The sequence below is a fragment of the Amblyomma maculatum genome, chromosome 2 (assembly GCF_055883805.1).
Source record: "Amblyomma maculatum isolate TAMU_Amacu chromosome 2, ASM5588380v1, whole genome shotgun sequence".
NCBI lineage: Eukaryota > Metazoa > Arthropoda > Arachnida > Ixodida > Ixodidae > Amblyomma > Amblyomma maculatum.
The window spans coordinates 31,738,214-31,762,309 of record NC_139345.1 but is presented as its reverse complement, the minus strand read 5'-3'; the positions used below and the strand labels follow the sequence as shown (position 1 = coordinate 31,762,309).

At 42.4% G+C, this 24,096-nt stretch overlaps 1 protein-coding gene across 3 annotated transcripts in view; it reads right to left on the bottom strand.

Annotated features, from left to right (window-relative positions):
* Positions 1-24,096, bottom strand: part of ssp3 (SCAPER domain-containing protein short spindle 3) — a 116,713-nt gene that overhangs the window by 54,817 nt on the left and 37,800 nt on the right. For all 3 annotated transcript variants that reach the window (XM_084593705.1, XM_084593707.1, XM_084593706.1), the window contains 10 exons: positions 22,844-22,945; positions 22,508-22,638; positions 22,319-22,384; positions 21,598-21,837; positions 20,355-20,478; positions 17,527-17,702; positions 15,448-15,588; positions 14,952-15,189; positions 10,135-10,284; positions 7,037-7,228 (listed from right to left, as the gene is read on the bottom strand). In XM_084593705.1, coding sequence (XP_084449831.1) covers positions 7,037-7,228; positions 10,135-10,284; positions 14,952-15,189; positions 15,448-15,588; positions 17,527-17,702; positions 20,355-20,478; positions 21,598-21,837; positions 22,319-22,384; positions 22,508-22,638; positions 22,844-22,945 — 1,560 coding nt within the window. The remainder of the gene's footprint in view (positions 1-7,036; positions 7,229-10,134; positions 10,285-14,951; positions 15,190-15,447; positions 15,589-17,526; positions 17,703-20,354; positions 20,479-21,597; positions 21,838-22,318; positions 22,385-22,507; positions 22,639-22,843; positions 22,946-24,096) is intronic.

The following is a 24,096-nucleotide window of genomic DNA, read 5'->3' as shown; positions in this document are numbered from 1 at the left end:
ATTCATGTATAACCGGCAATCCTAACTTTGAACTCCATGTAAAAAAGTTTTCGCATATAACCCACACATTTATCTGAAAAAAAAAAAAAAAAAAAAAAAAAAAGAAAAGAAAAGAGAACTAGAAAGATACAACTGCACACTCTGTGATCATTTCATTTTCAGAACATTTATTCAAATGACCGCCACAACGTCACTGATTATCCAATTCTCAATCGTCGCCACTCTCACTGCTACCATCCAAGGCTTCATTGCCACTCTCAAAGACATTGTTGTCCTCAGGACTGATGGCGCATTTTTTGAAGCTCTTATACACCAAGTTGGCTGGTATCGCTTTCCACGCGTCCATGATGCACTGGCAGAGCAGTGGAATATCGGGTTTTCGCATGCGCCCCGTCGGTGTGACGGCGTAAAGGCCATCGGCCATCCAATCACTAAGCATATAGCCGCCTCACATGCGCCTTGAACGGCTTGTTCGGACACACGTTGAGTGACTGTAGCATGGACGTCATGCCGCCAGGTATCACAGTGGGGTCAGTACCGGTCTCAGCGAGGCGAGCCTTCACCGCACCAGTGCAGTGGTCTCTGAAGTAATCCAGCCCGAGCATCGACCGGCGTGCCAGCAAGGCACTTGGTCTTCATTCCCTGATTACTCGGATCCAGTCACCAGCTAGGCCACTGTTCATCCAGGAATTTTCTTTACACATGCACACAACGATTCCCGAGGGGCAGTGGTGTGCTAGGTAGCGTCTTGAGCTTGAATATTACATATGGGCACAGTTTCATCCCGTCAGTCAAAGTACATAACATACTGTGCAGTGCAGCTTGGCATTTACGCCGTCATATTTAACCAGCCAAAGGATGAGACAAAGGGAAGAAGAGGACAGGTCAAGGCTGGTTAAATATGAACCCTTACCAACTTGCCCAGTCAACCTTGCTGAATTTCGCCGTCAGCAAGCTGACTGATTTGGAACCCTTTTCTTCCATAGTCATGTCCATCGGCATCTCAAAGTACGCTGGAGTCTGATTGGCATTCCCTACCTGAAACAGCAAATAGCTGTGTGTTGCTTCTGAAGTTGAAAGCTCGACAATTTTTCCTCTTAAGCATCAGGAAGATGCTGGCACACTGTTCGCCGTCGCATCGAAAATCCATGTTGTGTAGTAAAGCGCTGAAGCCTGATCCACGGCTTGCACGAAACTCGCGTGGAATGTTCATTTCCCGGGCCAGCTTCAGGGCCCCCATTTGAGCCATCTCTGTCGAAACAGCGTAGCCACGGCTTCTCTGCCCCCCCCCCCCCCCCAATGAACTTGGCAAGCTGAGTCTCGAGGTGGGGGTACAAACCAGTCTTCAGACCATGATACGCTCACTGTCCCGATTCGTTGTTTCAAGACTCTCTTCTTCCTCCAGTAGCACAATTAGGACTCATTGATGTCAAGTTGTTTGCTGCAGCTCTGTTGCCGGGCTACAATCTTTAGCTTCTCTTTCGCTGTGAAAAACTGCCACCGAGTAGCACTCATAGCGCCGAAACAAATCAGGCCAACAGTGCAAATGGGTTGACTGGGTGCTGAAATAGCACCAAGGCCGCTGGATGAACAAAGCGTGACTAATGGCGTGGAGAATAAACAGACTATGCTATGGATGTGGTTTTGGCTATGCCTTTGTTGGCTCCTTATCGACGTAACAAGCGTTACTGACGATAGAGATGGCAGACTACACGGGGAGCCCATGCACTGCCGTGTAGCCCTCCTCCTCCAGAAAAAATTCGCAGATAACCCGCACCTACATTTTTTAAACGTGTTTTTTCAAATTTTGGTGCGGATTATATGCGAGTAAATACGGTATGTGGTGCCTTAAGAGGAGGGTTCCTGTGGGCCCTCCTCCATAGACAGGTCTTGATTCACTGCACTGAGCTAGGACTGTAGTGAGCTGCTCGTAAAGAACATGGCACTTCTTTAGCACTGAAACACAGGGCCTCTCAACTGGCCCTTTTCGTTCCTTTCTGACTTTCGACAGGTGTGCAAGCCAGTCACCGTGATGTACATACGATCAAGTTATTCGGTTGCTCTGTTATTCAGTAAACACACACCTATACCTTTTTTTTTTGCTTTTCGTGCTGTTCATCTCTGTAATGCCTGCAATGTTTATGCCTGTGTTTATGCCTGTAATGTGTTCCATATAAAGTAGCTTCCTGCTGAACTGTCATCTGCTGATGTATACGGGGGTCCTCAGTCCCCTCAAGCAGTGTACAACTGCTTTTTCGCTAAAGTTCCCCCCCCCCCCCCCCCCCTCCCCCCAACCTCGGGTTGGAAAATGAAATGTGATTGTGATAAGAGTATACAAGCGTGACCCTTGTACATGGCTTTCCACGTTTTCAAAACTAGAAAAGGCTTGAAATGCATCTCACATAAAAAGTCTAAAGGCAGCAAACAGTCCTTATGCGAGATGGCATTTCTCCATACATACAAATGTTTTCCACCCTTTGGTACTGAAAACAGCATTTTTTCTTTGCATTACTTTGTGCATCACACAGCAAAGCCATATCGTCAAGTAGTCGAAGCACCGAAGCTCAGGCGACAGCACCATACACACCCACAACCAAAATGCAGTCATGTTTCAATCAAAGAATAATACAGACCGTTCGGAAGTCCATGCCGAACAAAACTTACATTCAGCGGCGTGTTCACTGCAAGCAGACGACAATGCAAACAGTGGGAGTGCCTGCTTTTCTTTATCACTATCACTTATCGCGAAATGTGTGAAGCACATGTCAAGAGGCGGCACTGCTACAACTCCCTATCCTTGCATTGTGCTTTAAGCTCCACCTTTAAGGAATATGAAGCGAAAACATTAATGGCTCCTATTTGCCGGCGCCCCTTGCAAATCTTTTTGTTCACATACACACACTTTGCAACTCGCTCAATCACTAATTCCTTGATTTGTGTGTCTGCTACATCAGAGCAGATTGGTACTGGTGTTTGTAATAATGCACACCTGCCAACAAGGCAAGATCAAAATTGGAAGATTTCTTATTCACTCCAACAGAGAAGGGCAAACCACACTCAATGTGGTAATGATCGAGCGGGGCCACCCGAACTTTCAGGCAGCGTCCAGTAAGTCCTTCTGCAGGGACCTTCCAGTAGCATGTTCAGCTAGCTTAACATTTGTCGGAGTATACTGTTTTGCTCAAAGCATGGCCCAGATTTGTGGCCCTTCACCGGCAGCAGATGTTGGAGGGTTGTGTTGCACACTGATAAATTTGATGAGGGAAATATATTTCAGCTTCAAATCTGCCCCCCTGTTGCATCCTGATGTTGTGCAAAATGAAAAATGTTCGCCTTTTCTTATGTCACGAAGCATGAAAATTCTAAGATTACAATAAATTTTGCAAATATCTTGTCTTAGGACTCTGATAGCGCCATGACTTCAAACATACCAAAATTCTAACCTTATACTGAGCACTACATACGGGCGGCCTAGCTAACCATAACTGTACATACAGACAGCTGCAAGAGCAAACACTGCTATAACTACTTTGGCTTTGGCTTGATTTGGCTGCTTAGCCAATGATGCCTCGTGCAGCCTTTGATGGTGGTGTTGGCAGTTACAATGCAGCTGCAGATTCTGTGCTGCTGGTTTGATAAAAGCCATTCTTGCATAAGCAGAGTAACTTATTGGGAGATATCGGGCAATGGTCTTACAATCGGAAAGTTCAGTCAGTTCAGTCAGTTTCCTAACCAAAGCTGAAGGGTTGCCAGGTATGATAATGTATTGAGGTATGCTATCTCTTCGTAGTAAAGGTATCAGTAATAGCATAAGGGTAACATTTTGAGAAGTGGGCAGTCTGTTTGCTGCTTTGAACATTTATTCCACTGCTTCTGCTTCTGCTGATGCTTGAGAAGGTACAGGTTTCAGCTTTAATAGCATTATTTAAAAAATATGCATATACTTAAGGTTCCTAGCAGGTCAATAGAAAGTAATTCAAAGGTATTTGAGGACTTTTAAAGTCGTGACATATAGTAAATTTAGGGACCCAAAATGATGTGTTTAGTACCTCAGCCAAAACATAATGCCCTCAACAATAACACCATTCATTTTTATCGAAAACAACAAGCACATTAAATACAGTAAAACCTCCATTCAAACCCAATCAATTCAGAAATTAAGATTATTCAAACTAGTAACGCAGTCCCAGTTGAAGCCCAAGTAAGTCTATGATGTCGGCAGCTAGTTAATCCAGACATGGGCAGGCGTTGCTGCAATTAATTTGGATGATTGATTGTGTCGAGGTACGATGCGTACAGCCAGTGATCACCAAAAACTTTCTCTTTGAACCTCGGTTGCATGAAACAATGATGTTCATGCACTTGTTGCGCGCTATGGCAGATCTGACGACGCTCGGAAGTTTCCGATTTCCAAATAATTCAAAAAAATCTCAGTTGCATAAGCTTTTGTTTCGCTTTCCTTAACTTCACGCCATGCCATGGCTGCGATCAGGTGCACGCATTGGCCAGTCACACCGTTTCAGACGCTTCTTGGCGTGTCACTGTCCTTTTATTTTGGAATGGCATCCCACTAATCTATTGGCTACGTATAAACCCCTCGCGTGCATCCCCATGTTGGTTCCGGCATGCTGAAGTCTGAAAATGCAACGAGGCTGTTTTGTGAAATGGCCCCATTGCTACTGAGTCGCACCGCGAAAAGGCCAGTTGAAGCCTTCACTATTTTGGAGCAATTCATAAATATCCTTGACAGTATGCGTAAACTAAAGCACTTGACGAAACCGGGAAAAACCGTCCTCGTCACTTGAGTTTCATCTCCAATAAAGACAACCACCATACATGTGTTGACTAGATAAAATTATTATGATGCAAACAGTTTTTGGAGAGTTTTTTTTAGGGCAATTCGACAATTCAAACTTTCAGTTACAATTTTAACATTTTTCTTGGCCCTTTGACCGAATCAATGAGAGTTTATGTATGTCATTTTCTTATAACTAACTTGAGGCTTCCCTCAGAGCTAAAACATAGGCAACTTCCTTTTTTGCAAGTACTACTAAATTGTACATTAGACTACAAACCACTAAAGAACATTAAAAAAGTTGTTTTTCAACTATTGCATGGTTAATAGCTTCAAACTCCATAGGGGGCGTTTATGTTTCCGCACTCTAGGAAGGTGAGGAAGTTCAGAAAGCATCCAGAAGAAGAACATGCTCCTGTTTGGCAGCCAAATTTTGTTCGAAAGAAATGGCTAAACAAAATGCTAACAGAATAAAACACTTTATGCAATCACCAAAGAATATAGATGCTGCAAAAGTTTAAAGCAAGAGCTTTAGCAGCACCATTGATCGACATTGATTGAAAAAGCCATCGGCGTGCTGCCACTTTCACGATACCAACACCCAGCTGTTCGCTGGCAGCAGTACGAGGAGAGCGGAGAATGCGGAAATAGAGATATGGCACTTTGAAGCATGTGTGCATGAAAGGGGAGTACAGTAAAACTTCGGTGATATGAACTTCATAGAGTCAAGAAAAAATTCGCATCATGAAAATGAACAAAAATCAGTATGCAAAAGCATCGAAAAGGCAGATCTGTTTACAACCGAGGAGATTTACCAAATTTACTCGCTTAATGAACCCACTTTTTCCTAGAAAAATAGATGTCTATTTACAGGGAGGGTTCAGTACACCGAGAACTGGGCAAGGCAACTTGACAGATCCTTTTTTTTTGTTTTTTTCAAAAGTCGTCCACCCTTCCGTCTATCAATCATTGGAAAAAGCACATGATCATGAACACGCCTTTAGCATTGTTCGTTTCAACGTGTGTGCTGCTATCACGCGCTTCGATGATTTTGTGGCAGTGGAGGGCGCCCGCCCTAATCGCGGTGTGACAAAGTGACTGTGCTAACCAGGCTTGTGCAACAGAACAGGCCCAGGAAGACAAACACACCATGTGTTATCGCTGCGCAGCACCTTTGCTTGCTGCCAAAAAATGAGTTGCGAACTGCGAAACTAACGATGTGAGACAGAGGGACATGTTGACGACGTTTTTCCTTTCCAAACTCTCAGCAGAAAATGCAGGAGATGGGTAGATTATGCGAGTGGGTTTATTTCCAGGGTGTCCACCAAGCTGATGTTTCCAAATTCTCTGAGCTTTCCAGGTTTTGCCTGGGTGTATTTCTAAAATTCCCTGTGTGACACAGTACTTTGTTTTAAGCTAAAATAATCTGACACAATGCTGCCAGATGCTATCACTCTCTACTATGCATGTTAAAAAATAAAAATATTATCTGTTTTGAATTGTCAAACATAGCGTTTACCTAGTTTAAAAAAAAAAACGAAAGACAGAAGTTATTAAATCATAACAAATTGACTACCTTTGATAAAATGCTACAACCAACCACAAATCAAATCGAACATTTTCAAATACAGTAGCCGATCGATTTTTCAGACTCAATTCAGATTTCATTCAGGAACTGTCACATGCACCCATAGGAAAGTACACATGTTCATGACCGATATTTCTAACTCTATCCTGTCACAAACCTGTGTCACCTGCATTGCATGCGGGCACCCCTGGCGGCAGATATGGACGTTTCCGTCAAGGCGAAGCGCAAGGAGGAAGAGTTTGTTTGGGACTTGCATTGCTAACAAAGGAAATGGGAAGCGTCGCAAATTCTCGCGTTTTCTGCTGCGTTTTGGAGCTGTTTACTGGGAAAAACAAGAAAACAAGGGAAGACGGTAGCCAGCGAACAGCCCATGCGCGATCCGTAAAAGGTATGTGTTCTGCCACCGGAGAAGCGTCCATATTAAACACGGTTCAAAATTCGAAGCACTGCTGGCGCCGCAGCGCTTTTTGCCGCCTTGCTGGGAAGGTGCACTTGGGAGCACATGCAGTTTGGCAGCTTGAGTGCCTGATTTACCTAATTCTGCACATGTATGCAGAAATCGTTCGTGGAAGAAAGCATGCGAGCGGCCACGCGAGCGCGGCTGCAGTGGAGTGTTTTTTGCTGAGCGAAAGCACTAACAGCGTGTCACTTACCTCAACGAAATTGGCAAGCAACAGGGGGCTTAGCTCCTTCTCGAGGACAGTGCGGTTGTGTTCATTGCCAAAGCAGCAGCAGACAAGTGTGGGCAGGAGGACCTGAATGAGTTCTGGATTGCTGAAGTACTCGATCGGCAACGTGCACAGCAGCTGCAGAAGAGTGGGCTGCTCTCCCGACTGAATTACAGCCTGCACGCACACAGAAAGATAAAGAAGCACACTATACTCCCTTGCGCCCTCACAGCAAAGTGCATCTGGAAGTAAGATCATACAGTAAGCAGGCGCAGCTAGTTTTCACTGCTGATATGTGACACAATCACAATTGTAACACAAACAAGGATAAACTTTACTCGGGGGAAAAAAAAACACAAGAAAAAAACTCGGAGACTAGGACAATATGTAATGTGAGGGTCACTTCTACAGATGCAAAATGGGGGGGAAAAAGCCTTTCCTTAGTGTCACAGGCATTCAAGTCTTGTGGAATATGCTGCCATTATTACTGTGCAATGGTTTCACACGACTATTCCTTTTAAAGAGAATTGCACAATGGATTCTCATGTAAGACCCACATAAAGATTACACATAAAGATTAGCACAGCATCCTGTCAAGCTTTCACAGTCATGACCATTTACTTCAGGGGCCTCACTGTTTTAAAACACCTAGCTGCTCAAATTCATATTCATGGCATAGTATCATGGCTCCACACGTCAGCAGCCATTTGCAAAAGCATTCAAATGACTGGAAAACTGCGCAACATCGAGCAAGTTTCATCCTGCTAAAATGTGCTCCAGGTACAGAAAACAGCAATATCTCCGTGCACCCAAAGTGGATTACTGCCTTTAATGTGCAACATCAGCTGCGCTGGAAATGTTGACTGCGTACACCAAATTTTAAAAGAACGAAATGAAGACCTTTACACCTTGAACCTCCCATCTAGAATTCTTCAGGTCATACACTGACCCTGCACTCTGTCCACAACTACACCATCACTAGCTTCTCAATGCACTCCCACTGCTCCAGTCTTAATCTGTGATGTCACCACAGTCGCCTTAGTTGAAATTTTGTGGCTCAAAGTTTTTGTCTGGCGACCATACAGCACTCAAACATTTTTCTGCTTCCTAAAGTTGGACTGTAACCTATACAGTGGATCAGCCAAAACATGAGTAAATATGGTATTAAAGTGTGCTTTTTTTGCAAATATTCAATTATAACATGACGCACCACTTTTTATCAAAAAAAAAAAAAAAAAGCGTTTGATACGAATAAATGTGGCACATCAATCCAATGTCACACTATCCAAACTGCAGATGCGAATTATAGATTCAAACAGCCTCTGTCCATAGGCACTTGACTAATGTCTTGTTTAATTAATTTCCAGTACAGCACAAGTAGCTTAAGGAAATTAATTTCCTAAGTCAGATCAATATTGAAAGCACAACAAGCGTGCACTGCTGCATAAGGAGACCAGATGCCAACTACAACATAAAATAGATTGATAAGTAAATGAAGATGGCTCCAGAAGCTTCGCACAAACAAAAGCATTTTGTTTCAACAAATTATAGGTGCTTCAATGTTGATAACAAAGATTCGACAGTCACAGACTCCACAGTATCGGAAAAGAGGGCATTTCACTGGCAGAAAGTACTTGGAAAAAAAGGAATTTTTGAACGCTCCTGTTCTGCAAATGTATCCTTTCAAGTTTTTTTTTTTTAATGATATGTGCATGTTGCTCGCTGTGTAACAAGTCAGGCATAGAAGTTCCTGTTTATACCAAGTTCATTATTGTAGATTAAATACAAACGTTCCATTTTGCCTTAATATTGGTGCAACTGCAATGGTTCTAAATTAGCTTTTCCAACGAGAGCAGTTGATGAGGTGCGCCAACACTATGCGCTGGAGATGAATCGGGCTGCTGCTTTTTTCTAGACTGATTCGCATTTTATAACATTAAGTTGAATGTTAGGATCCTACGCAGCCGATCATATTCAAGAACCAGTCTTTTTAAGATAATAGCTTCATTTACTGAGCAGACTTCTGCAGGGTCCTTCTCATGTAACCTAGTTTTTGCATAGCATTTCTTTTTGAATATTCGAAACATGCTCACTCCACCTGAGGTCAGAGGTGAGAATTCCACCTCAGTATTCGTTGATTTAACGAAGATAGGGTGACCATTACCAGAACATGTTATTGGTTATTATTGAATTAGCGTAACGCATTCAGATATATATACCTTGGGTCCCAACTCAAACTTTTATTTTTACTATACAAATGCATGAGAATACAGAAATGCTTGCATCATGCATCTGCTAGAGTCATAGAAATAATAACAAAAAAAAAATTACGCCAACACCTATGACCAATGGAATTATAATTTTAATTTGACATAATTGTTTAAAAACGATGTTTGATAATTTCAAAATATCCAAATACATCCCGTATATCGTTGTCTGGGTGGTTGGAATGGTCGCACAAAAATTCTACTCACTATGCACTGGCAAGACATCCAGCAAAAGTTAATATGCAAAATTGAGCTGCTTTCATCAATAAGATTCCTGTCACAAAACTGCTAAGTTGCAAAAGTGAAATTTTAAATTTCCAAATTTTGTAATTTTTAACTGCTACAACCTAATGGCTAAAATCAATATTCTGTTTCTATCAGTCAGCAGATTTGGATTTTTTTTTATGCCACAAATTTATCAAAACTGGTTCAGCAGCTGCATAGAAATGTTGTTTCCTTCCCATATGTTCAGACATGGGCAAACGAGATAAAGCTTGCTCTTGAGGTCACTGTACAGCTTGGGCCATAATATTATGAAAAAGAGCTCAGCAATGAAAACGTCTCATACATTACCTAACGAAATTTTCAAAGTACCTGATATCCACATTTTCATATGCAACTGCATGGCCGCAAGTAACCACATCTTCTCCACAGAACGCACAAGAAAATTTCAAATGTGTTGTTCAATATTTTGACCTCACCTGTACACATCATTTCATCGCGAACAACATTTAAGAGCAATATCACGTCTGAAAAAAAAGCAAGCCACCAGCACAAAAAGCAAGAAAACTGGCGGCAGCGAAACAAGGCCCCAACCTGGTTGTCGGGAGAGAGCACGGCAAAGTGGCCGACCAGTAGCACCACCTGGTGCAGGAGTGCCCATTCTTCCCAGTGGGTACAGTACCACAGAAGGTAGCTGGCTATGTGTCGCAGCTGCAAGGACATGCCTTCGGCTCCCATTACAGCCTGCAGCAGGAAAGGTATGAAACGGAATGGAAGAACTGGACATTAGCCGCGTAGGACATGACACAAGTACTAACGCATTCAGTGCCATCAGAAAATACCAGAGGGCGCTACTTAGTATGACTGTTAATACAGCATACAGAATGCGGCACTACAACAATGTGGTGGGAACTTATCTCGTCACATATACGTTGCTGCTTGTCTTCTGTAGCACTGCAGTTTTATACCTGGATGTGTTCTGAACCCTAGCGCATACATCCCTGGACACCCTACCAACTTCTCTGGCATTAGAGAGACATACGCGTGATAAAGTGCATTTAAATTTTTATCAAAGCTGGTGCAAATGTGCCCAGAAGCACACCTGCTCCTGCAATGAAGCAGGTGAGCGTGAGTGGACAATATGCTGGCCCTTTTGCACATAAAGACAAGTGCTGCTTGCACACAGAACTAGCACAAGCTGGATGTATGTGCATCAATGAACAAAAGTAGGGGTGCATGAATATATTCAAAATTTACAAACAGTGAATAAATTGTCTCCTACTCAACTGTCAGACTCCATCAAACAATGCATGTTAAAGATTATTCGAAATAAATTAACGTATTCTTAACTTTTCAAGTAACTGGCACGAAACTCAAATAAAGGCCTGTTGTATTTTTCTTCCCAGCTTCACTATTCTTCACTATTCACAGCTTGCTTAAAGGAAGTATTCAGAAAAATGGAATGAGAGCAGTCAGGGATAAAGGTTGATGAAGAATACTTCAGTAATCTGCAATTCGCTGATGACATTGTCTAGCTAAGTAACTCAGGGGATGAACTGCAAAGAATAATTGATGACCTAGACAGGAATAGCAGAAGGGTAGGCTTGAAAATCAATACGCAGAAGACTAAGGTAATTTTCAACAGCCTCTGGAAGGAACAGCAGTTAACAATAGGTAGCGAAGCACTGAAAGTGGTAGACGAATATGCCTACTTAGGACAGGTAGTAACCATAGATCCAGACCACGAAAGGGAAATAAATAACAAGGAGAATAAGATTGTAATGGAGTGCATTTGGCAAGCACTCACAGATTATGACTAGCAGCTTACCGGAATAGCTCACGAGGAAAGTATACAACAGTTGCATCTTACCTGTACTCACCTACGGGACTGAAACATGGAGGCTAACGAAAAGGGTTCTACTAAACCCTTTCGCTGCCACTCCCGAGATAACTTGTGTGTCCACACATGCATACTCCCTGCTTCTCCCGAGTATACTCGTTTTGACGTTTTAACTCGCTCCCTGCCGCTCCCGATTATACTCGTGCAAAAAAAAAATGATGCAAGCATGTCGCGCCATCTATGGAGAAGACACATAAATTCATAAAACGTGTAAATTTTAAGCAACAGACGGGGCGCATTTGTTTAGATGCATTGGTCTTGGCCTCAGCAGAGCAGCCATGGCGAGGCAGCGTTCCGCGTGCGTCCGCGGTTTGACAGACGAAGAAATTCAGGAATTGCTTATGAATTCGGACTCCGATAATAGCGGTGCCTGTGTGGTGCCTTGTCTTGAAGAGTACCACACCAAAAAAGTTTTCTAAACACCTTGACATCCTAATTAGGAAATAATTGTTTTGTTAATTAGTTGTCATTTTTTGTATTCAGTGCAATATCTATAAGGTTATTTTGAATGAAAGTGTTTACATGTCCTGCAGAGCATCGCAGTGCGTTACTAACATAAAATTTTCACGAAACTAACATGAAAAAAAAAAAGCCCGGTAGGGGGAGTGCAGCAACGCGAAAAAAACCCGGCAGTGAAAGGGTTAAGTTGAGGACAATGCAGAAGGCTATTGAACGAAAAATGGTAGGTTTAACATTAAGAGATAGGAAGCGTGCAGAGTGGATCAGAGAAATAACTCAAGTTACCGACACTGTAGTGGAAATCAAGAAGAAGAAATGGGCATGGGCATTTAGTGTGTACAGAGGACAACCAATGGTTGCTTAGGGTAACAAATTGGATTCCAAGGGAAGGAAAGAGTAGAAGGGGATGGCAGAAAGTTAGGTAGGTGGATGAAATTGAGAAGTTCGCAGGGGTCAATTGGATACAGCTAGCACAGGACCGGGTGAATTGGAGGAACATGGGAGAGGCCTTTGCCCTGCAGTGGGTGTAGTCTGGCTGATGATGATGATGATGATGCATTTCTTTTCAATTACAGGTCTAAAAACAGGACCCAGACTGTATAATCCTGCCACAATCAGTACCTGGGCAATGATAGGCTCGTGCTGCGACCCAGTACCAACATTACTATAGACTACCTAGCCTAGCAGCATTGACCCAGTCCATTTGTGTGAACGCATTTACAATGCTTAAACATGGCTTTAAAGACTATGTGATGTGGCAAGGCTCAGGAAAGTTTATCAATCCCTGGCTTGGTGCCCAACCTCAGAGGCCATGGCTTATAAGCAGCCATCACCTGTTTCCAATCACAAGGTATGGCTCTAAATGATTCCCTTTCACCACCAATAACAAAGCAATTTTCCTATACATATTGTTACGGGGAAGTATTTATTGAAACTTGCGCTGCGATAAATACTTCCCCATAAAAATATAAGCGAATCCTCACTTACCTGCACATGACCTCACTTCAACAGACCATTTTCGAACCAAATGGTGCGAGACCCATAGCACCCGAATTAGCAAGTGTATGACACCTTAGACAAACACCCCCGCCGTGGTGGTGCAGTGGTTAGGGCACCCGACTACTGCGCCCAAGCACGCGAGATCTGTGTGCTGTGCGATGTCAGTGCACGATAAAGAACCCTGGAGCCCTGCACTGCGGCGTCTCTCATAGCTTTAAACCTGTTAAACCCCACAAACCGAACCTTAGACAAACATCGGCGCTTGCTCGAAGTTCGAATTGTCTGGATTTCATTTACCAACAGTCAAATTAACAAAAATTTAGTGTAAAAACAATAAGTTGAGGTTCAGGATAATGCAAACAATTTCTCAGCACCAATGGACAACACAAACATACAAACCAACTGGTGCCTGCGAGTAGGTGCCAGGTTATAATGATGCAAAGGGACTACTTAGCGACATCAAAGGAAGAAAACATCCAGAAGATCTCTGGGAATTTTTTCTGTCGAAATAACCGAAGCGAAATAATAGATACATCGAACTCCCCAGACCAAAGCAACTAGTGCTTGCTTTAAAGAGAGGCAGCAGGCTTTGCTGCACTACACAAGTGGCTGGTGGTGGTGCGACAAGCGTCAATGTGGTAGGGCGCAATTTTATATATATAACTAAATGTCACCCGCGTTGGGTCACAAATGGCCCTTTCTTTTAAGGCTCAGTTGTAAATCATAAGTAAAAAAAGACCCGAGCAAGAACTATGCCAACTTGGAGATCTTTAGCCAAGTTGGCGTGCACTGCTGATGCTCCACAGCATTTCTGCGACACAGTCATGAGGAACATGCAGTTTTTTGTGGTTTGTTCCATTTCATTCAGTGGCAGTGAGAAAAAAATGGTCAAAACAACTTGAACATGTTAAGTTTTTCGGCCAAAGAGAATTGTGCCAAATAAACAATGCTGGATCTCCTTCTTTTTGTTACAGAAGTTAGCTTGTTTTGAAATTTGACATGAATTTTTGTGTGCTTCTAAGGGATTCATATCACCGAAATTTTACTGCACGTGACTCCAAACAACATCAATGCGTTGGATATGTCTACCGCCCTCACCTATAGGTCAGAATGGTGGACTAGTAATGGAATGCTCTTGACTGAAATGTTGTACTAAATGCTTGGATGCCAGAGTATACGATGATGAGGCTGCGCACGGCTCTATTTTGCAGCTGCTACCACTGATAGCAAATTTATGCACTGCACTTGTTTATTTACAATGTCTAAACACTGCTCAGGTTCATTTTAAGCTACCTGGAACTATGGAACGGTCTCTTTAAAGGGAGACAGGTGTCTTTAAATCAAGCAATCACCGAAAAGTAAATTTTTATTGAAAATGACTCTTTAAAAAAGTCATTTTCAAAATATTTCAGTACAGCCCATATCCTACATATCTATGAATTTATTAATTCCCTGGGTTAATATTTTCAATGTGATTACACTTTCTAAGCTAAATAAATCTCATCTCTGTGTTTTCCCCTGTTTATTAAAGGATTAAAAGACAGATTCTTTACTATTTGTTAGTTCTTAAGAAGGATATTTTTGCATACAGAGCAGATATAGGAAAAAGTTTTACCGTAGCACGCTAAGTGATTAAGGTATACAACGTTGAGAACCGATTCCTCAATTTGTGCTTGTTGTTTCTTTTGTGCACTCTTTACACTGCTATTTCTTACACTAAACTTCAACAAGATGTAAAATAATTAATAATGGCTTCATAAAAAAAAACATTTCCTCCATTGTATTCCGTGCACTATATACTGTCTAGCCAAATCTCAACAGTTTTCTGATCGACATTTTTTTCTTCTACTGTTTTTGCAAGCAAAAAAGTGAAAATATCTTGGAAACTAATCAACATATCACAAAACTGACTACACATTTGATATCAGCATAATAAACAATTAAGAATGTTTATTTTCACTGCATTTAGCTCAAAAATGAAGAAAAAACAGCCCTGTCCCCCATTAAACTGGTACAAAATACAAGCAACAGCATCCAAGACACACTTGCTCACCTGGAACATGGTCAAATCAAGACGTGCAATGTGGTTTAGCAGTGTAACAGCAGCGCTAGCGATGGCTAGCTTCCCAGGTGACAGCAAAGAAGGTGTCTGGTTCGCAGCCCGCCACCCAGATGGCACTCCCATCTGCAGCAGGGTGCCATATAACAGCGAAACAGACCCAGCTAGCTGGGTGACTCCGATGGTTACTGCCAGTTGCGTCGGGTCTTCCTCCTTGCGATACTTCGACCGACTGTGGGGGGAAAAAAGAGGGAAGACTGTCTCATGACAATAACTGCTGCTCAGCACCACAGATGGAAAAGATTATGCAGTCTAAGTGCTAGTTCCGATGTCATGCATTTATGGTTTAGACATTTTCGGCCACTTAAGTCCATTTTTCAAGCGCTGAAAAGCAGGGATATTTCTTACATCAAACTGCAAACAGTCCAGTAAAACAAGCAAATACTGAATGCCGAGACATGTGAGACAATTGGTCCAGGTTGGTACTAACCTTTTGGTGACAACGCAGGCAAGGCAAGCGACAAATTCCATAGCCTCCACCAAGAACTCAGTCAGCTCAGGCGTCTCAGAACAACGCACTTTTCCCAGGCATTGAGAAAGTTTGTCCACAGTTCCAATGCTGACTGAATAACTGCAATGAGAAGAGGTTGCAACAGGAATGCAAGTGCTGAGTAATATGTATGAAACAGATTGACAGGTTGAGCACAGCAAGCCTGCACTCTCACAGTGCAAGGTTATTTGCTTTGTGTAGCACATTTGCTGTGCTGCTACGCATATTATCCTTTCGGAAGACAAATGTTACAGGATTAACGGCCTGGGGGGCGAGTTGGTGCATGATGGAAATTGTAATGAGACAGATCAGTGTGTAGATAAGCTATAAGGAACCTAACCGTGCAGCTCACTGACTGTGACCGTGCGCCTTGTGCTGAAGAAAACATACGTTGCTCTTAATCGCTTTCATGCGATAACATCTTCATCAAGCACTTCTGCATGAGGGACGACCATTGTGTCTATCGTCCACGAAAGAAAAAGAGACGTGTCCTTTGATATTGCAGCCTGCATTGCAGACAACGCCCCGCCACGTATTCTCTTCTGACGTTACACGAGCATGTCAAAATAGCGGTCGCTCTCAGCGGGAGGAGCTTCTCAATTCCGATTTCTATTGCGTTTTTTGTAATATGCGGCGCGTGCTAAACACTAAAACTTTGCAAGTAGAATTAAAGACCTGTATATTTATCTCAGAAGTATAAAACGGCAATACGACAAACGACCTTGTCATCGCCTCTTTAAAACAGTACCTTATATTTAGTTTAGGCTTATTTATTACAGCAATGATTGGATATCTCAATATTGATCTTATGCATAGAAAATGTGATTCTCTGTGTGCTTTCTGAAAAAGCACTGCTTGTTGAGTCAGTGCTTGTGATTTGTTGCGCCCATATGCACAACTAAAATGTTACTATAACAGCTTGCCCAAATGCCATTGTAACTACGTCTCTTACTGCTCCCAAACAAAGGGTGATCAATAAATAAGGACTGAATCTGAATTTACTGAATACTTGTAATGGCACGAAATGTCATGCACAAAAAATAAAACCCAAAGATTGTAGACGCGACAAGTTGGGCTTCATAAAATCAGTGTCTAAACAGATAGCTTATTTTCACTGCTGCAGTTTATACTTTTGATCAGAACAAGCAGATTTAAGTCGAGGAAGCATGTTTAGCAAAAGCACTTTCATGGCCGAAAGTATGTCAATGAACAATTAAGGCACTGCCCGAGTCAGAAAGCGCCACAGCATCCATGCAGGTTACCACCAACATATTAGCCTGAAAAACAAAACAAAAAAAAAAAAACCTCATTATTGCAAAAAGCATTGTCCTAAAACGGAAACCGACCGAGAACAAAATTCCAGTGGCATGAGCCTTAACCCTTTGATGGGTTTTGCTTGACGGTTTTTGCCATACCGGAATAGTGGTAACCTTTTATTTTAAACTTCACACACTGCTTCACACACTGTGGGATGTTGCCGTGACCTACAAGGACTTATAAAACACATAAGGAAAGTTACTCCTAATGCTGCTTTGTAGAGAAAAAGAGAACTGATTTTGATCTTCAGCGTGACGCGTGGTTTCCTGGGATGAGCTTTTGTGGTTCCGGTTCCTCCATGTGATTGCAACAGAAGTGTGCGACAGGTGATCTTTATCTTTACTGGCACTCTCTTACACAGGCCCACAAGTACTGATTATTATCTTTATTAGCTGTTTAATTTTTTAGTCTGTTTATTACCGATGCTCCGGGGGTATTACTGATCTTCACGGTTACTGAGTTGTAATTCGAGTTGCTCTGACGCCTGGTAACGTGACAATATGGTTTTGTGCCATGTCTCCTCTCTCAACACTGGCAGCAATGCCTCTACCTTTTTGTGACTGCATGACCTTTCGACCTTTTCTTGACCTTTTTTATTTTTGGTCAGTGTCTTTTGTTTATTTTCTCCCATGCCCCCACTTTTGTAACAGCCAGGCATTTCTGTAGTGAGGAAAATTGGGTCAGGAAGGCTTTTCGACTCACCTGATGACATCGAGTAGCCTATGCACGTGGTCATCAGAGTCCATGAGCTCTGAATCAGTGCGAATGACACCCTTGAGCGCTGTCCGGATCAGTGCCAGCAACGCAGCCACTGTCGCATCCTGGCCGGGCTCAAGGCACCCGCCAGAGCTCGGAGCCCAATCGTCAGGCACCATCAGCTGCACAGGCCGACCCAATTTGCTTTTGGCTTTTAAATTCAGCAATGGCAAAGATAGATAGATGGATTTATTGAAAGGAAAAGGCAGAGAGGTTGGCCGGAATAATTCAAATCTGGCCTGCTACAATGGCAAAACTAAATTCAATGCACTGTAGGCATGTGCGAATACTCAAAATTTCGAGTACGAATTAAATATGTTCATTATTCAATTCATATTCAAAAGACTGATATTTTTGAATATTCGAAAATCATTGAACACGCCAGAAATTTTTCAAATTCTCTGCACTTTTACCACACTACATCACTTTTCCACTATGCCTCATCACATGGACTGTGCAGTGAAGCATCCTAAAACGCGACGATAATCTGTCATGCACTGGACTTGTTTTCTGATGGCATGCAGCAAGCTTTTTTGAAACTCATAGAAGTGAGTAGCAGTTTCATCACTCAGTCCTACACATGCGACAAAGCCATGAAGCGCGTGTAAAGCTTCGAGTGCACCGTCAGTAGACAACAGCCGACGATCCCCAATAACGCCTCCAGCGCAGTGGCGTCGCTAGGGTCACCGCACCCAGTGTGGAGGCGCGCTGCGCGACACACGCATATACACAGGCCAGGTCCAACATCAAAATGGCACGGAGTCTGTGGCATAAACTAAGGCATGTGTTTTCAAGCACTCACAACAGAATAATTAGTTCTACGAGATCACACTTGCCAGTCACAGCATCACCAATGTGCGCCTTTTCGTGTCTTTACACAATAATTTATTGTGGTTTATCATGAATAGATTGAAGGTGATTTCCTCTACATTAATTTCTTATTTTGGTTTTTATTCTGCATTGTCTTTCAGAGTCTTCATGGAATAACTGCACGTAACAAAAACCTGGATGTAACTGAAATTGTAGACTTTATTCAATTTCGTCATAACCAAGTTTAACTGCATTGAAAGTGGCTGCCAAGTTAGTAAAAGCTAGCGAAGATAGCAAGGTAGTAGTGACAGCAAAAAATTATAACACTTTTTGTCATTAAAGAGTTAGGTTTTTTGATTTGACATCAATCTGCTATTGGTTTTAGATCTGCCTTTTCTTGTGTACTTGTGTGTCGCCAAGACCATTTCTTAACACTTTCCTGTCTGTGCCTCTTCCCATCGATAGCCCGCTATCAATGGTTTCACGATTTGAATTTTTCTGCTTTCGAAGCGCTCGACAAAAGGCATCATCATCATCATCATAATCAGCCTGACTATACCCACTGCAGGGCGAAGGCCTCTCCCATATTTCTCCACTTAACCCAGTTCTGTGCTAGCTGCATCCACTTGACCCCTGCAAACTTCTTAATCTCATCCGCCCACCTAACTTTCTGCCGCCATCTGCTACGCTTTCCTTCCCTTGGAATCCAGTTTGTAGCGGAGCCAGGCTTTCTTAGCACCCCCTGCTGCGTCACAGGTCTGACCGCCGCCGTGGTCAGCTGTTCCGCAGCCACTGGTGACTGAGGGCCGGGGTTTTGTGGAGCTTATCATGAGAGGTTGCGGCCAATTACTGCACCAGGGTGGCCAACTCTTGTTCTGGTGAGGGAGTGCGTTGCCAGAGGCGTTCACCGGCATCAGGTCGCACCCCAAACCTGTTTATGCACTTCCATCGACACGCGGATTTTTTATTTTTTTTTAATCCGGTGGAGAATTGCGCGGCACCGGGATTTGAACCCCGGTCCTCTTGCATGCGAGGCAGATGTTCTACTCCGCATCATCCAGTGGCAAATAGAGGAACCCTTCTTTCAGTTTTGATTTTGGTTTTATTTTTTCCGCCATGCCATGCCTGTCCAGATGGTCTCCAAAGTCAGGTGATCGGCGCTCCTTGTTTACATCATGGCGTCGACGTTGTGCGCTCCTGCTGCACTGAAATGGCGCGTTTCCGTGGAAGTTGACGCATCGGAGAGCTCATTTTTGGATGCGAACAGCAGCAGTGATGACTCGGAAGATGAATTCAGCTCTTCAGACTTTAACACTGACAGCGAAACTACGTCAAACTGACCCAGAACATTGACAGCCATGCCCCAATATGTTTTGCTTTTGCCCCCGAAAAATTCCACTTTTGCTGCGTGCTGATCGGAAGAGATCACTGTTCTGAAGGTCACAACTGTTATCTGCAAGGTGACAACATCTTTTGGGCCGTATTACTTGCAACTGGCAGCGCAGGGAGTCGTGTTTTCCGCTGAGGATAGCATAGCCAGGGGTCGACCTCAGCAAGGTTGACCTCAACCTCGACAACTGTTTTCTTTCCCAACTCAGCAAATACTGTACACAGAAAGCTAGAATTTGCTGAAATGTTACTTTGGTCCCTGTTGTAAAAAAACGTATATTTTGAAAATTTTTGTTTTATTTGTGACAAGAATGTTGGTTTCTTATTAACTACAAATTTTTGCTGATAGTTTTTTTTTATCACTCAATAAATATGGTGATTGTCACTAATGCCATTGTGAAGAGGAATTCCTCCTCTAGTATCTATAATTTGATACTAGACACGCCTGCACCAAGCAAATTTTATTAAAGAAAAAAAAATATTAATGACGCCACCTAAAAACCACCCATTTTCCCGCAGACAGGAAAGTGTTAAGCCCAGAAGTATTGAAAACAATATCGGCAGCTTCCACTTACATTAAGACGGTGTGCGAGTATATCTAGCAGGTATCCAACACGATTACTAAGGACCAGGTAGTCGCAGTTGGTGTAGCTCTTCTCACATGATATCTTCAGCACACTGCAGGCCCGCACGAGGCACCTGAAACCATGGCCAAGATGCCACACCATTACTTCTCTCTCAAAAGGATCCACTACTGCAGACCCAAGCTGAAAGACAGCTCACCTCATTTTGAATGAGTGAGGTAAATTAAATTTGCTTACATACATTTTCACAGGCTAGTTTAGGAATGTGGATGTCCACAAATGTGATTTTTTTAGTCAAACCTAAATTTTCAACTACTTTCCTACATATTCCTTGCGACATACTAAAGAACTCAAAATGTTTTACCAACAACATGATGCTCCACAGAACGCTTACTTGGAGCAATTTGCCAAAGTTCTACGGATATATTCTTGTTGCAGCAAAACAATTTTGGTTTGGTTTGGTCCCAAAGTGACTCAGGCTGATAGATGCTGTAGTGGAGGGCTCCAGAAATTTTGACCACCTGGCCTTCTTTAATGTGCACTGATATCGCACAGCACATGGGCGCTTTGCTTTTCACCTCCATCGAAAAGCGGTCACCGCAGCCAGAGTTCGATCCAGTGTTTTTGGGTTCTGCAATCGAGCGCCCTAACCACTGAGCCACCATGGCAATTAATACAATTTTAGTCCTTTCATACAAAAAAAACAAACAATTCTGCCAATTTAAACACAACTTCATTTCTCTGTCTACTGCTATGGTATCTCTTGGTGAAGCACTGAACTGCAGCCAGCAGTATAGTTAATGTTTGATAAAGTAACCTCTCGCACAACCAACCAATAAAATATTGAATTAGAAAATATAAAGAAACCCCGCAGCTATTTGGAGTGCAACCTGAAAAAATAAGAGCAACTGTCATGAATGCCACAGTAGTCCAAACAACAGAAAAAATAAAAAATAACTTCCCATATGCTTTCTTTAATTTTAATGACAACTGGCTTCTTTTTACACACAGGGCATTTGCAAAACAGAAAATAAAGCTACGAAGCCAATATTAATATCAAAATTAAAGCATGTGCTGTTTTGTAAATAATCCCAAATTTTATGTAATAGTACCGCTATTATATGAGACTTCAAGGGGACACAATCTTAATTTGGACTGAAATGAAAGCCTCCATGCACACCACTCCCATTTATGACACAATACACACTGTTCAGACAAGTAATTATATCCTTACCTTGGGGGCACGACAGGCTGGATGTCAGCATTGGACTTGAACAAGCACCCTAGCAGTTCAATGAGGCAAATGAGGCCACCCAAGGCACGGAATGTATCTCCTTCAGGGCTACTCCCCATTGTCAGTGTGCGCTCTAGTTCACCCAGGGCTCGATCCAGGCTGGACACCAGGGCACTGTCCCAAGGTCCCTGACCCTGGTTGCTCTGACACCGCAGTATTTCTTTCACTGCCTTGTTTAGCCTGCATCGCAACATTGGGCTGCAGTAAGAAGCTGCTTCCACAAGCAAAGGCAATATCATTGAACCTATCGGACTTGTCAAAAAGTTGCTGGGACACAGTGCGGGGCTGTATAATAACCACGCAGCATGGTTACAGGAAAGTACTGCCCGCATAAGTTGGCACAAGTTTTAGTACCCACCCACTAAGACAAACAGCAAAACTTTGAGCTCAACATGAGACCGTCTCTAACTAAACTATACAACATACAAAGCCAGATGGCCTTCATGGGGAAACTGGTTTCTGAGTTCACAACTTGCTACTCACGAGCTAATAATTTCAACATGAAAGATAGAAAAACTTTTATGACAATGTTTTTCAATGGTGGTAACAGCCTGATCCACATCGCTTTTCACTACAAACAAGTGTTTTGATAGAAAAACTTTCATGACAATGTATCGCTTTTCACTACAAACAAGTGTTTTGATAGGAATCGACAGCTCACTTGAACTTGTTCTTTGATTCCATAGTTTTCGGTCTTTCTGCAAAGGCCTTCTCGTACAGCTTTCCCCTGTAAGCAAACACTCAGTTTAATACACCGATCAATTTCAAATGAGTATGGCCCTGACTGAAACAAATGGCCATCATTTGATACTTTACAAGAGGATTTCACCTATGCAGAAAGGGTGCTCACCTGCTAGTCATCTTATGCCTGAGCTTCTTGCAGCGCTTGCGGTGTGCTTTTTGCCGCTCCCTATCCAAAGCTATGCTGGGATCAATTTGGTCAGCTGAGGCATCGACAATATGCTTCAGGTTGTAGGATTCCTAAGGAAATGAGGAGTTCTTGACAAAGGTTTCTTTAACAAAGGTTAGGCACATCTGCATAAGTATATACATCATAAAAAATACTGAATGAAAACAATAGTTTAAGAAGCAAACAACCTTATACTGGCTCAATCCTAATGACCAAGGAACTCCAGCACTGACACTGACATTGCATAACAGCTCAGTAAGTTTACACAAAACTTACTAGCTTTTCAGTTGATGGATCCGCTTCTTGGTACTTTTCATGAATGGCTTCCTGATGTTTCTTGCCTCTCAGATGACTGAGTAGATACACTTCAGATCCAATCTGCAATGCACACCAGAATAATAAGCCAGATTATGTACCACAAAAACAAGCCAGCACACAAAATAGAAGTAACAAATTGTACACTTCCAGCTTTTCCAAGTACAAGTGTTCAGAATGTAAACTATAATGCAATGAAAAAAAAAAAAAAAAAAAAAAAAAAAAACTCAATGGCAGTTCATTTATAACCACCCACAAAATGCTTGACTGCGCATACACTGCATCCCCACACACACTGTATATTAGACAAGACAATATTTTTGTCGTCAGCATTGTGATCATTAACATAGCATAATTTCTGCCTCCTAAACTATCCAAACCATACTAGAATTTGAGCTGTGAACTTTTGTTCCGAGTTCTATCCTGGATCTTAGGCACGTAGAGAGACAAGCAGTTACAGTCACAATATGCTATACTTCTTGACATTATGCAACTCAAAGAACTACCTAAGTCAAGAAGTTTTGAGGAAATACATGCCAGTAGTAACTATACCGGTTACATCAGCACTACCTTGAAAACTAAATTGTTGCCAACCAACAGTTAACCACTGCCAAATTTAGTATACTTGCAGAGATCAACAAGAATAAACAGCTTAAAAGCTGACGTTTTTTAACAGTGGCCACTACAATTATGCTAACACAACATGCGAGTTTCTCCTTTGAAAGCTTCTAATAGTAATGAGGTCCTAAGACGCAGATAATCATAGGGGGCTCAGTGCATCTATTTCCACGCAGGCACTTTCAACGTTCCCTTAAATCGGCCTGAATGGTGCTAGCTACTGTTCATCATTGTTTTTAATTACAGTTGATTTACTGGTAACTTGCATGGAATGCTTGCAGAAGAGCACTGACATTGTCGGCAGACACTAAAACTTGCAAGCAGAGGAGGGCTAAGGAAGCCCAAAAGTAGGTTCAATATCAAGTAGCACCAATATAAAACCACCTCTCGCATATATACAGGAATTACAAAAAAGATCGCATATGAAATTAAAATATTAATAATTGAAGCTTGCAATTTCTTCACTTGCACATTTTTCTCACTCACTGCAGTGCTTTCATTCAGAGCACCTAAATTATTGCATAACTTCATGGAGACCTGCACACAATTCCATTTATCTTCTCTCCAAAACATTCAGAATAAAGCTGCCCTAATTC